Raw genomic sequence first — 13539 nt, 5'->3', positions numbered from 1 at the left:
GGAGCCAGATTTTTTTTAAATTACCTGCTTCATGTAGTTCTACTCGAACATAGGGTCAGTTTCTGCAAATATGACAGAAAGTTAGTTTTCTAAGTCTTATCTACTGCATCTTTAAAACTTGAAACAATCGACTCATTAATTAAACGACCAATCATTCCAGCTCTTAAAAATAAGGTGCAATACAGTACAGTATTACATAATTAGATTGAATATAAATATGTATAAAGGTGATGCAAAAAAACCATTTTCTAACATTACATTTGTGATGAGAAAACTAAATGCCAATGTATTAACAATAAATAAAAACAAATGTAAATGGTGCAAACAGTAAAACCATGATCATCCTGTTGAAAGCCTCAATGCTATAGCAACACTAAACAGCTGAAGCAAAGCGTAGGTCTGGAAATCAAGTCTTCACAAAAGAAGATAAATGGAGAGAGTATTTATTAGATATTATTTTAGATAATATATATAAATGTTTGTTTTACATTGTTTGACTAGCAAACATTTAATAACCTTGTAGTAGACGTTATACAAAAGATTAAAAATACTAGTTCATACTCGGTATAATATATAGCTCATACTTTTATGGTTTAAATATTGTACAAAAGAAGTCTAGGAATACAGTGGTGGTTTAAGAAACAATCAGGAGTGGAGTAAAATCTTAGGAAAATAAGTCAGTGGAAAGTGTTTGGCTATTGTAGAAAACAAAATGCCCTGGCTTCTGTATGTTGTTTCACATTGGGGTTAAAATTCCCGGCATGTGATAAACAGCGTGTAAACTAATATACATCTAGAGTACAGTCTCCACATTTTCCCATATACATATACAGTACAGCCACTAACGGAGTGGCTTCATTTAGTGATCCAGTCCTGTGTCATTCCCTCAGTACACAGAATATACATATCAGCACTGCAGCCTGGTTAGTGCAGAGTTTCTCTACCTTCACATGATAAATAGACTTGTTCCCGATAGATTTCTAACACTTTTATTTTGATATCTATTGCAGTGTTTCCCACAGGTCAAAAATATACTTTGCAAGAAGCTTTCCCTCCTCCTTCCGTCAACTGTCTCCATCACAATAATAAAGCAGACTAGAGCCAGACTGATAAGTCATGCCGATATGTATCAGCTGATATTAGCTTATTGCAGATAAATCAGGATCAGCGTATTTTGACGACCTTCCAGTAACAAGTAATGGCAGTTCAGAAAGTAAACATAATTTACAAATCTTCTCATTTCTCTATTTCGTGCCTCCTCGTCTCCTCTGTCTTTGGGCCTGTGACTCAGAAATCGATATCAGCGCACCATCTTAATGGATGCCTCAATTTCTAAAATGCATCTTGAGGAGCAAGGAGAGAGGAGGCTTGCCAGACAAACTTGAATGAGGATGCACGGGTGTATCCTTTGTGGAAGTATTTTCAGCACCCGTGACGCATAAAAGAAGCATGACACAGCTGGGGTATACAAACCATGGCAGCTAAAATGACGGCTCTGAAGCACGGACGTCTCACGTGGCCTCAACTCTTCTGCTTCCTCTACTCGCATCTCAGGTGGGAGAGACCAAGACGTGTGGAGAGGAGCCGAGGAAAGGAATTGAGGATGTCCAAACGTAGAAGAGAGGATGGTCTCCATTACGTTTACTCTCTAGTTTGTCCAGCAGAGGGCACTGATGAGTTTTTTGTTCAACTGTAAAATGGCTCAGTACATACCCCCAGTCAAAATTGATTTTGGACAATGGTTCTAATCTTGTGGTCGCAAGATTTATCTGTAGGATAATTAACATGATTACCATTTCAACTACACAAAATGATGTTCTTAGCCACCCTCACTTCCTCTCACCTCACTGATTTTGTTATCTAGCTGCCATTTTACTGTGTTGATTCACTGTCACAGCTCTCATCAGCGAGGCCAAACAGGCAGCAGTTTTCAGCAAAAAAAGCTATTTCAAAAAACACTGTGCGCTACCTGATCACATACACAGTTAGAGACTACTAGTGGAGCATTTAGCAGCAAGAGAGCCAGAAAAAATGTCAGTTATTGCAGGTTTAAACTGTATTTGTCATTGGGTGAAAAAGCAGCCAAAACTTGAGTGGGAAACAAAGTACTGTATAACGTGTGGGAAACACTGTTTTGTATATATTAAAATAATTCCATTAATGCTAAAAATAACTGATTTCACAGTAAATATATCATAATTTCTATATACAGAGCTTCTTCTTTGCTCTTGCAGACAGTGAGGACAGAAAAAATCGGTCCTATTTTCAAACCTTGATTCAATAATTGCTGGATCTTGAGATCCGTAAAAAAAAAAAAAACCTGTGTTAGTAGATGAAGGTCTACTGGCTCTGCTGTGATACTGCGGCAAAAAGACCCCCACTGTAGGTTCTCCCTGACAGCTATTCACAATGCAGCCTCATTTCCATCCTCGCTCCCGTCCTCTGCTCTCCTCTCTCACACCACGCCATCCATCACAAACCCTTGTTGTAGGTCACAACCTTGCAATCTGTTGCCATGGCGATCTCCGGCTCTAGACAAGACACCTCAATCTGCAAAAAAAAAGAAGAAAAGAAAAAAAGATTAGAGGTAAAATTTCAGTTCTACATCTCTCGGTCGAGAAGCTTTTGAAATCAGTTTGACTTGTAATTAGACATGGGAAGAGACATCTGGAATATGAGGCGAATACAAGCTTGTCGGTCGGGGCTGAGCACGTCAAGTGGTGTATGTGTAATTTGAATTTCTTCCCATCTGCTCTCTCTCTGAGACATCTGGCCTTGAATTAGCAGTAGAAGCAGTTGAGCCAACACTGTACTGTACCTGAGACATCTGGGGGAACAGGCTGATGGCCACAGGCAGGGAGAGGCCGAAGGTAACGAGGCACACCAGGCTGTGGATGGGCAGCAACAATCTGCGGTTGCTCTGCAGGAATCGCAGCCTTACACAAGTCAAGATAGTGATAAAAAGAAATGTGAGCCTGCTATGTGGATCGATTTCAGATGACTACTGCAAAGCCAGGAGTTATTTTTGGATATGGAGAAAAGACATGGTGCAGATTTGGGGGAGCTATTTTCCACAATTAGTGGGTGTGAAATGAATCTGTCTCTGTGAAGGTTCCAGTTCTGGGTTTAATGAGTCAGACTGCACATATCCTCTTTTATTTAACTTTGTAACAGAAAGTCTATTTTTGTGTGTCTGAAAACACATTAGGCTATATAATTACATTTTATTCATTTTCTCTGGCTGTGACCTACTATCGGATAAATATATGGGCAGCACTTTGGGGCATAACATATGTCAGCTCTGGCAGACAGAGAAACATTCAGAGTAATTATAGAGCAGAATCAAACAGACACTAGTGTCCTCTAAAGACAATAAAGAGTAATAACGAAAAAGGGGTTTTGATGCAGGTAAACCGTAACACAGATGAATTATAAATTGTAATGTCGTCAATTTAAGGCCTTTTTAGAAAGATTATACTTATGCTCTGTCTTGACAAAACCCTTCAAACCTTTATTATGTTAGGGGGACTGAGATGATGTTTACAGCTACTCTGCTAAGCTGGGCGTGTCATCTTTTAGCAGCAGCGGCTGTTACTTTTTGTCATGGTTGGATTTAGCTATTGCCTCATTTAACCTAAGAAAACTGAATTACTAGGAAAAGAGGAGGTAAATTTAGTTTCAGCTAAGGCTAGCTGTAGCTGTAGCTAAGTCACCAGTTAGCTTTAACTTAAGGCGGTGGTTTTTAGGCATAATAATATTTCATACTGTAAAACAAATGTCAGATTCTGGTCTGAACTAATATGTTCTGTGTTTTACCTAAATAATATAATAAAATGCTTCATTGTCCACAACTGCCTTCAGGACAGACATTAGACAGACAGTAGACATTACTTTGTTGAGTTAATGCAGCATAATAAGTAGCCATTTTTTTCTAAATATCCCTGAATATTAAAATTAAAATTAGAATTGTTTTAGGTAAGTTTTTGAGTTTTAAGCAAAAATGGAAAATCACTGGTTCCAGCTTTTCATATGTGAATATTTCTAGTTTTCTTAATGATAGTGTGTATATATATATATATATATATATATATATATATATATATATATATATATATATATATAAAGCCTACAATACTGTATATGTCTGTACAAACCTCTCTAGGTAGGACATGATGATGGGGGGCAGGACAAAGATCGGCATCGGGAGGACCACACGTGTGAAGGCGGTCTCCATGATCGCCTGGGGAAAAGACGAGAACATTGTGCACACGCTTCATTTCAAATACCGCAATGAGTTGGATTTAATTTTCCCTTTCATGAGATCAGATGTGTGCTGAGTGACAGGAGCCGAGCAGAAAATGATGCATTTTCCCATTATCAGCCGCCATCACATTTGCAATAAATTTAGAAAAAATAGCAAGTTTATAAACATATTCAGTGCAGTAAGAAGTATGCTGAGTATGCAAATAAAAAACACTCACATGTCTTGCAGCTATTTTGGAGGATCCCACCACATTCCCGTTGCTGTCCAGCACATCAATCCCCTCAGACAGCTCATTGTGTCTCATCAGGCATACGTTACAGATGTTTGCACTAGCTGAGGACGGGGAGAGAAAGGCAGCTTTTATATTTTAATATATTTCCACAAGAACATATGCTGAAGTCAAGAAATGCAGTCATGGATCAAAAGATAAATTACTTTAACAATTCCCTAATATAAAGAAATATCCTAAAAACACTTTAAAAACTTCAATTAAAGTAATATTCTCATACATGAATTACATTACTGCATCTGAAATTTGAGATATATGTACATTGTTGTCTCATTTGTTACATAGAAGAAAAAGAAAGTGTAAAATCAGTAACATGTTGTGACTCCAACCACCAGAGGGCCACATAACAGACACACATACCCCCAATTATAACCAGTACATAGGGTCCTTTAAAAACCTACCTACAGCTGGGAAGGGGACGAGTCTCTGTATTATCATTCTGGTGGCAGGACTCAGCTTGTGAGCCTTCTGAATCAACACATTCAGTCCCACCTAGTAAATACAAAACATATTAAAAATGTATGTATACCATGCTTTAAATATTGCTATACAGTAAAATGTTCTTTGTTTGCAGCATAGTATTTTTATACCTAGTAGCACTAGGATTCTTACTTTAGTGTAGCTAAAACACTGGCATTAGTACTAGAACTGTACTGCTAAGACTATTCAAAAAGCTTATCTCCAGCGCTGCTAATAATACTGTATATAAAATATAGCCACAAACATTACAAAGACGGCTCTGTGTGTTGTAGTTGCAAAACATGACTTAAAGGGTAACTACCATTTTTTTTTCAACCTGGACCCTATTTTCCTATGTTTTTGTGTCTAAGTGACTGATGGGAACAACAATCTTTGTTGTGGTCCAGTATTAAGCAAGATCGCTGCAGTTGGCAGCTGTGAGATAAGCTACAATCATACTAGTAAATGAATAGGGCAATTGTCCAGCTTGTATTTACCTTCACAAAAGTGCTTGTTTTGCCACTGACAGGCTCAGATTAATATTCTAAGTGTCTGACAACATTATGGAAAGGATTTCTAAGGAGGTCAATCTTTCTGTTAAAGAGAAAGGTCCTTTTTTTAAACATAAAAAATCCACGAAATTGCGTTCGCTAAACCCACCAGACATGTAAATGAACAGTAATTTTAGCATTGTAAAATACACTTCATTCAAAGTCCACAGAATAATAATAATAATAAAAAATAACTATGAAAAGCCGGTTTGGGTCGTCTTTCCACTTTTCCAACCATCACAACTCTAGTTTTGGAATAAACACATAGTTTACAGATTTACATGTGAAAATATGTTGGCTCTATACACGCCAAAAGCATTGCTTTTTTAAATGGAGTCTGGTGGGTTTAGCGCTAGCGACTTCAGAGCTTTTTCTGGTTAAACATAAAGGTCTCAAAGAGGTTTTAAAGGTCTATCTCTGAAGGCATCTTTTCCATAATGTTGTCAGACACTTAGAATATTAATCTGAGCCTGTCAGTGGCAAAACAAGTACTTTTGTGAAGATAAATTTATACAAGCTGGACAATTGCTCTATTAACTTACACTGTAGCTTGTTTCACTGCTGCCGACTGCAGTGATCTTGCTTAATACTGGACCAGAGATTTGTTGTTCCTATCAGTCACTTAGACACAAAAACATAGGAAAACATGGTCCAGGTTGAAAAAAACGGTATTTACCCATTTAATTATGACTTACAGTTAATGTACAGCTCTCATGTGCAGGTAAAATTCACAACCCAACTCCCTACTGACTGAGCTACAGCCACCATGTTGAAGTCACTGAACAAGAAACCCACTCACTGCGATAGAAACAGCACTGGTCACAGCTCCTACATAGCCTTGAAGAAACTTGGATGTTGGCGTAGGCTGAGGAGGGAGAAAAGAAATATTGTTTAAGAGCTTTATACATGGTTTATTGTCTATAGTGACGGTTTGTATTTTATATTGAGATTTACTCATGTCAGATGGTCTTTTATTTACAACAAAAACAGTATGCATGATGTTTTATTATGGGGATAAAACAACAAAAATCTAAATCTAAAGCAGCCAAAGTTAATAAATACTGTGATCTGAATATCCACGGTATATAGTTCCCACCTTTGTGGCGTTGCGGTTGGCATAGTTCACACAGGCATTGTGACTCTGGTTCAGCCACTGTAGGAAAGAGGGAAGGAAATAAGGGATGATAAAGGACAGAAAGAAGGAGTATGGAGGGAGGGAATGAGGGAAAGAAGAAAAGGGAATTGAGAGGTGGAGGCAGAAAAAGCAAAAGTAGGAGAAAAAAGAGTAAGGAAAAACAAAGGAAAGGAAAAGAGGAAGATAGGATAGAGGTATATATATATATATATATATATATATATATTTGCAGGCTTACATGTTGCTGTGTAAAGCGACAGCACACAGAAAGAAGCAAACAAGGCAGCAGCACTTTATTTTACGATGGCCTTATTCCGGTGTATAACAGGTGGGAAAGCATTGCATGGACACAATAAAAGTGTGCTCACCAGGTGTTTAAAATGTACAATAAATGCAATGGTTTTTACAATATGTTGTTTTTTTACAGTACCTGCCATATAATGGTAGACACCACAGTCTGATTTGGGAGAAGAAGGCCAATGACCTAGATGAGACCAGGGAATAAGAGCTTATTTTCAGGGCAAAATAAGTCCAAAGTCTCATTTCATCTATCCCCAAACACGACCATGTAAATGGACATCTGCACAGCCGTGATTTAAAATGTATGATTTTCATATGGGACTTACAATCGGCGTTCCAAATGGGACATAACCTGCACAGTGAAGAAATGATTTTCAGTGTAAAAAAATAAAATTAAAAAACGAGGACAAAATGGAAGTAACTCCAACAACTTTAGCAAAGATCTTCATCTGAGGTCGTACCTGACATTCGAAATGGCATGAAGATCTTCTCTCCTGTGTCAGGATGAATGATGGCCTGCGTGCAGAGAGCATGACATCATCCTCATGCTGCCAGGAGCCCAGAGACTTGAATGTATGTATGTATGGAGGTGCAGTTAACCTGAGCTGACTTACAAGTGACTGATGAATCACTTACCTGCTTGATCTTCTGGGCTTCCCACAACTGCACAGGTAAGCAGCAGAGCAGAGAAAGAGAAGAGCTATAAGTAATCATTAGGTTTATATTTTTCTCTTTTTACATTTGGTTGGGAGACGTTGATTAACTTTTTTGTTTTGATTATTGTTTTGCTCTAGCCACGACTTTTAGCCAACTGTGTACTATTTTTCCTGTCATTATGGCCCTCACGAACATGTTATGTTTTAATGCAACATATTGGATCACATCAACGCTGATCAATCAATCAATCAAACTTTATTTATAGAGCACTTTCAAACAGCCAAAGTTGACCAAAGTGATGTACAGGAGAATAAATAAAGACATAAAGTACATAACTCACACAGGCATAAAATACAAACAGAATACAAATAAAACAAGTTAAGAGACATAAAACAAGAGAAGACAACCATGATAAAGACTCACCTGAAGATCAGACACTCCAGGTGGAAGCTCGCCATGTTTGTAGTCATCAAGTAGTTTCATGCATTCTTTCAATCGTTTCTACATACAAAAGGAAAAGACAAAATATGGAGCTTAATAAGACTGAGAATGTTTTTCGATACCAGTGTCTATACACATACAAAGTGAACCAAACTTTCAATTAATTATTATATACTGTACGGCAAACATTTGAGAGGCTGGAACCAGCGAACTCTTGGCATTTTTGCTTGAAAATGAAATGTAACGATTAATCGATTATTTCAAAAATGTTGATGACTGATTTTCTTAGTTGATTCATTGACTTATCAATAAATAAACTAATCGTTACAGCTCTACACATGTTTGTCTGAACATGAAGAGCTTTAAAAGAAATGTGATCATTTGTTATGTGACCATTTATAATACGCTTATGGATGGACGCTTAAACTTTGTATTGAAAGCATCTATCAGCAACATATAGACAGTTTTACAGATGTTGTTTGTTTTTTTTACCTCGGACACAAACAGAGTGCTGGGGTCAATGATGTCTACGAAGTGTCTCAGTCGACCGAGGAATGAGCCCTTGAAAAGACAGTGTGAGAAAAGTTCATTCCTATTAAAGTATACACAGACACACAGACCATCCACATCCACGTGAAGTCTGAGAGGCTTTATCACTGCTAACTTTGCTTTAGTTTGTTTCTTACTAGTTCTAAAGCTCCTACCTGCCGCGCTCGCCTGAGCTCCACTCCATCAGTATCAGACAAATCAATTGTCTTATTGTGTCTTGTGATACAACATATGCGTAGGTGTAACCATCGATACCCTCGCATCTGTCCATTACAAGCTATTTCAGTTGGCCACCTCTTCCAAGTTTGTGTGGTTTCTCCTTCTGAACAGACGCAATTTTCGGCACAATCTCTTCAAATTCCTAATACTTATCATCATACTGTGTTTATGTGGTAAAAGAGAAAGAGTTCATGCATTTTGTAGAATACTATAGGTAATATAGCTAGTAGTTTGGTTGATTCTCAAAAGTCCGACTTGATTCTTGAAATATCAAGTTTTTTCTCGACATGTCGACTTTATTCTCGACATTTCGACTTTATTCTCGAAAAAGTATTTCAACTTTATTCTCGTCATGTTGACTTTATTCTAGACATTTCGACTTTATTCTCGAAATGCAAAATAAAAAAAAAAATATATCTTCCTCCTTATTTTTTTTTCTTTGATGTGGCCCTAATGCTCCGTCGTATTAAGTACATATTAACAATGGAAAGCAATTCTTACCAGTGTATCTTGATTGGGAATCAAATGAATGCAAAGAAAGTTGCTTTATGAACTTGACTTTAAGATTGGTATTTGTTTATTATTTATTTACTGTAAACAAAAGGAAAATGTGTGAATCTAGTCACACATTTGAATCTAGAGTCAATATAGTGTTCAGTAACTCCTAAATAATTTTGATTACTCACTGAAGTCCAGTGATCACCTTGCATCACTTTGCAGCAGTTCCAGTTGGGCTGCTTTCTCCGTGTCGTACAGGCTGTGTATGCGTGAAACTACTGTCCCCCTTGACGGCAATGTATAAGACGGGTCAGAACATGCCAACCGTAGTACGTCTTTAAGACCTGAGTCTTCTACGATGCTGACAGGTCTGCAGTTAGTTGCCACCCATTTTGCAAGGGGTGTAGTAATTTTTTGGGATTTGGTTTCATCCACAGGTCGGCAAGTAGCACTCTCCAAAATAGTGCTTTGCCTGAGCCTGCTAGCATCAGCCTGAGTCACGTTAACTGTACTACTATGCTTAGCTTGTAGGTGGTAGCTCAAGCTTCATGTGCTTCGGTGATATTTTAATTCGACTTTACATGTGCATATGGCTTTTGACCCGTCCAGGAGTTTTGGAAAATAAAAAGCGCCATTCAGAATTGTGTTGCTGCTGTCTTTCTCCATCATGCCTGCAGCCTGCAGCCTGCAGCAGCAGTAAGTATGGCAAAGTGCGGCAAAGGGTCAAAATAGTAGCCTGTTAGGCATGATGCGAAGCCAAGTGAAGAGAAAATAAATTAATAAATGGCGGCATGTGATTAATGTGATTTTAAAAAAATGCACGCGTTATGCTCGGCCCTTAATCGCATCGCGTTTAACTTGTTAATGCTGACAGCCCTACTTTTAAGTAAATGTATTAACAATCTGAGTAAGTTTACATTTAGCAAACACATTCTTCCAAGTGAGGCTTGGAGCTGCTGGTCAAGTGCCCTGTTTTCTGTTCCCTTCACTGTCTTCATCAGCATGCCAATTGCTAAGTATGTGTGCCAACAGTCTGAAAAGGCCCGACAGCAATTTATGCCAAGAGTCTCTTTGGCAAACCAGATGGACGAAAACATGGCAGCTTCAATCAGATTCCCTCAGAGACATTTATCATGAAGGGCATAAAACACAGGGGAAAGAGTGGAACAAACCCATTTGTATTTAAATTATCTGTTCAGCATCGGGACCTAATTGAAATGACTGGAAACAACATCCGGTCCTCCTAAAGACTGTAAATAAAGCATCTTAAATGTTCTGTACGTCTGGATTTTTGCCCCTGTCATTCCTCCATCACATCTCCTCCTCTGACAGGCTGTATGTGCTGCAGTGCTGTTTTGTAAGAGTGAGGTAGACTGAGGATCCATGTGAGGAGCCCGCTTTAATTATGCATGAGTTTCAGCTCCCTGGAGAGTACACAACAAGGCTAGCAGAGACGTAGCGCGGCAGAAAGCACAGACAAACTGAGCAAGATTTATGCTGATTCAAAGATTGGCCTAATTTTAACTGCTCTGATGAAAGGAACTAAAGATATTACAACACCTTTATCAACTCAATATGAACTTCAGGTTGCAGATGGAAAAATAAAAAGGTTTATGGAGTTCAGATAGAAAAGAGCCGGAAGGATTAATTACTCTCTTCCCTAAAAAGATGGTGATTTAAAAGAAGAATTTGTGATGGGAATCGCTAAAATAACAAAGTAATTCACATGAGACAAAGGGTGTAAATGTACTGCTATTTTGCTATGCTTTTTGTGAACCATGCAATATCCTGTGTTAATTGGTCCCTCACCCCTCCTACATAAGAGCAAGACTCCCAGACTTAAAGAGACACAAAACAGCGTCATTTTGCATCCCTTGTGGTAATTTTGTGTCTATTTGTAGTCATTCTTTGAGGCTGTTTTGAATCTATTTGTGGTTGCTATGTGTCTTTTTGTGGTCATTTTGCATCCCTATGTGGTCATTGTGCATCTATTTGTGGCTGTTTTGCATCTATGTACTATTTTGCACTCTTTCTGGTTGCTTTATGTCTCTATGTGATCATTTTGCATCCTTATTTGGTTGTTTTGCATCTACGTGTGGTCATTTTGCGTCTTTTTCTGGTTGTTTGGCATTTCTTTGTACTGCAGTTTTGCAGTTGTTTTGTGTCTCTTTGTTCGTTTGATTGACTTTTCCATTAATTTTAAACCGAGGCTCTGGCCCAGAAGCCCGTTGACGCCTTTGGGCCTGTGCTCAGTAGGAACATTCAGTAATCCATTCATGAGTGTGTTCTGTCATATGTGTGAAAAGTAAATTTGGCTCAAAATTTAAGATATGTTTCCTTTCATTTCATGTTTTTTGTGCCTTTCCATAGATTTCCCATGTTGTCATCCTGGATTGTATTAAGAGTTGCATTGATAGCTCATATCAGTTGAAACAATAGCAGATCCTAAAGTTTAGTCACTTATTTACACAATCTGTTTATGGACTTTTGCTCTGTGCAATAGCATCAAGTGAATCATTTTCTTTTAAGCAGCTGTTTAATAAATGGCTCTGAAGAAAGACGCAGTAGAAATGTTAAATGTAACCAGTGTGCAGCTTCCTCAGTTAATGTGCCATCCGAGTTAACGTGAAGGTCACATTATCTTCCAGGGCTGACCAATGCAAATTCATTTACGAGGACAGAAAATTGAGTAATGGGCTTCAGATAAGGACGGACAGTCAATTAATCTCGATCACATGTGGGGCCACAGTCGGTCTGCAGAAAGCATCCTGAAAAAACATAAATTTGAATGTGTTAAAGTGTCAAGTGTTAGATTTATGTAAAAAATTATGCACATATTTGTAGATTTTGTATCAGAAATCTCCAGCAGCTGCGATTGTAAAGCCTAAAATAAAAAGGAAAGAGGAAAAAAACAATACGTTTACACATTCATCAGCAAAATATCAGTGTCTTTGCTGCAGACCTGAACAGTCTGATAGAATCTTTGACGGAGCAGCAGCGAGTCAAAGGGTGTGAAATGTGTCAGTGGAGATGATAAACAGCGATATGAACCTGTCGACAAACGATTCATTCCACTAGTAAAACTATAATGAACTCAAAACTGATCCAATCACGCTCGGGAGTTCATTATCAGTTCGAAGTTGTTGCGGTTTTATAACAAAGAATCGGACCGCAGATGGAAGGCAACTTTCGCTACTAAGTGTGAGCATGCTGCAGCCGGAGCGGAGCGGAGCAGAGCAGCAGGGCGGAGGGGCTGTTTTTCACCCGAAAGCCTTCAAAACAAAATGTCCTTAATTGCACGTTTTGAAAGAAGACAGAAAAGACTTACCTGCTCGTATCGGGGTCTTCCGAGCTGGAAGGCAGGACATGCTGCAGATTCCGCCATGACACCGAAACTATTTATTTATTAATGAACTGAATCATGAACGGCTTTTTCAAGTAACGTTAGAGCGAACTACATTCAATGTGTAACTAGTGAAGCACGAGCCGCTCCGTCTGTCGGGATGTGTAGTCTTCTATTTTGCGTGAACACTGGCAATGTTGAACCGCATGACTACACATCCCAAATAATCGATAAGGTAAAATCTGTTGCATAACTGTTCGGATTGATCTTGGGAGAGATAACAGTTAATACACCCATTCAAAGGTGGCTCAATAAATCAATAAACTCAATAATGTGAGGAGGTGTGGCCTGAAGAGAGAGAAGTGTCTGCGCAGAGTAATGAACAGCTCTCAGGTTCACTTGAAAATGAAGAAAGACAAGAAAAGAATAAATAACCTGGAGCAAAAAAAGAAGATAATAAATATTGGTCACCACACTGGACACTTTCATTATGCTCTTGTCATTAAGTGGCCGAAGGCAAGGGACTGCTGCTTTCATTTCGACTATAGTCTAAAAAAAATGGGTCCTTCACATCATAGCCATTATACATTTTATCCATAACATCTATCCCAATGTACTAAAGAAAACATAACAGTAGACTAATAGTAAATAGTAAAGAATATTGCTCTCTATAACCTCATCCCTATATCCTAATTATGTTTCAAGGCTACAATTAATCAAGTACAGCCTACTAAAGTACAATTTTGAGGTAGTATTTGTACTTTACTTGAGTTTTTCCATTACTTGAATTCCACTACATTTATTTGACATCTTAAGTTACTTTACATATTCCAA

At 38.2% G+C, this 13539-nt stretch overlaps 1 protein-coding gene across 1 annotated transcript; it reads right to left on the bottom strand.

Moving 5' to 3' along the window:
* Positions 1–242: 242 nt before the first annotated feature.
* On the bottom strand, positions 243–13034 carry sfxn5b (sideroflexin 5b). Its single transcript, XM_031303409.2, has 14 exons — positions 12691–13034; positions 8589–8657; positions 8079–8156; positions 7635–7661; positions 7460–7514; positions 7325–7350; positions 7129–7182; positions 6660–6716; positions 6363–6428; positions 4955–5045; positions 4482–4597; positions 4155–4240; positions 2819–2936; positions 243–2550 (listed from the first exon to the last, which is right to left on the bottom strand). Exons 1-14 carry the CDS (start codon positions 12745–12747, stop codon positions 2473–2475), a joined length of 978 nt encoding a protein of 325 aa, XP_031159269.1. The 5' UTR covers positions 12748–13034; the 3' UTR covers positions 243–2472.
* Between the last annotated feature and the right edge of the window lie 505 nt (positions 13035–13539).

The sequence above is a fragment of the Sander lucioperca genome, chromosome 1 (genome assembly GCF_008315115.2).
Source record: "Sander lucioperca isolate FBNREF2018 chromosome 1, SLUC_FBN_1.2, whole genome shotgun sequence".
NCBI classification, from domain to species: domain Eukaryota; kingdom Metazoa; phylum Chordata; class Actinopteri; order Perciformes; family Percidae; genus Sander; species Sander lucioperca.
This window is presented reverse-complemented; position numbering and strand designations above follow the sequence as displayed.

What these genes read in the sequence shown, in the direction of transcription:
- sfxn5b (XM_031303409.2), bottom strand. Translation starts at nt 12,747, where the DNA reads ATGGCGGAATCTGCAGCATGTCCTGCCTTCCAGCTCGGAAGACCCCGA. An exon ending in AAGCCCAGAAGATCAAGCAG is followed by an intron (nt 7,515 to 7,634) that starts GTAAGTGATTCA and finishes CTCTGCACGCAG; the next exon opens with GCCATCATTCATCCTGACAC. An exon ending in TGTTCCCCCAGATGTCTCAG is followed by an intron (nt 2,551 to 2,818) that starts GTACAGTACAGT and finishes TTTTTTTTGCAG; the next exon opens with ATTGAGGTGTCTTGTCTAGA.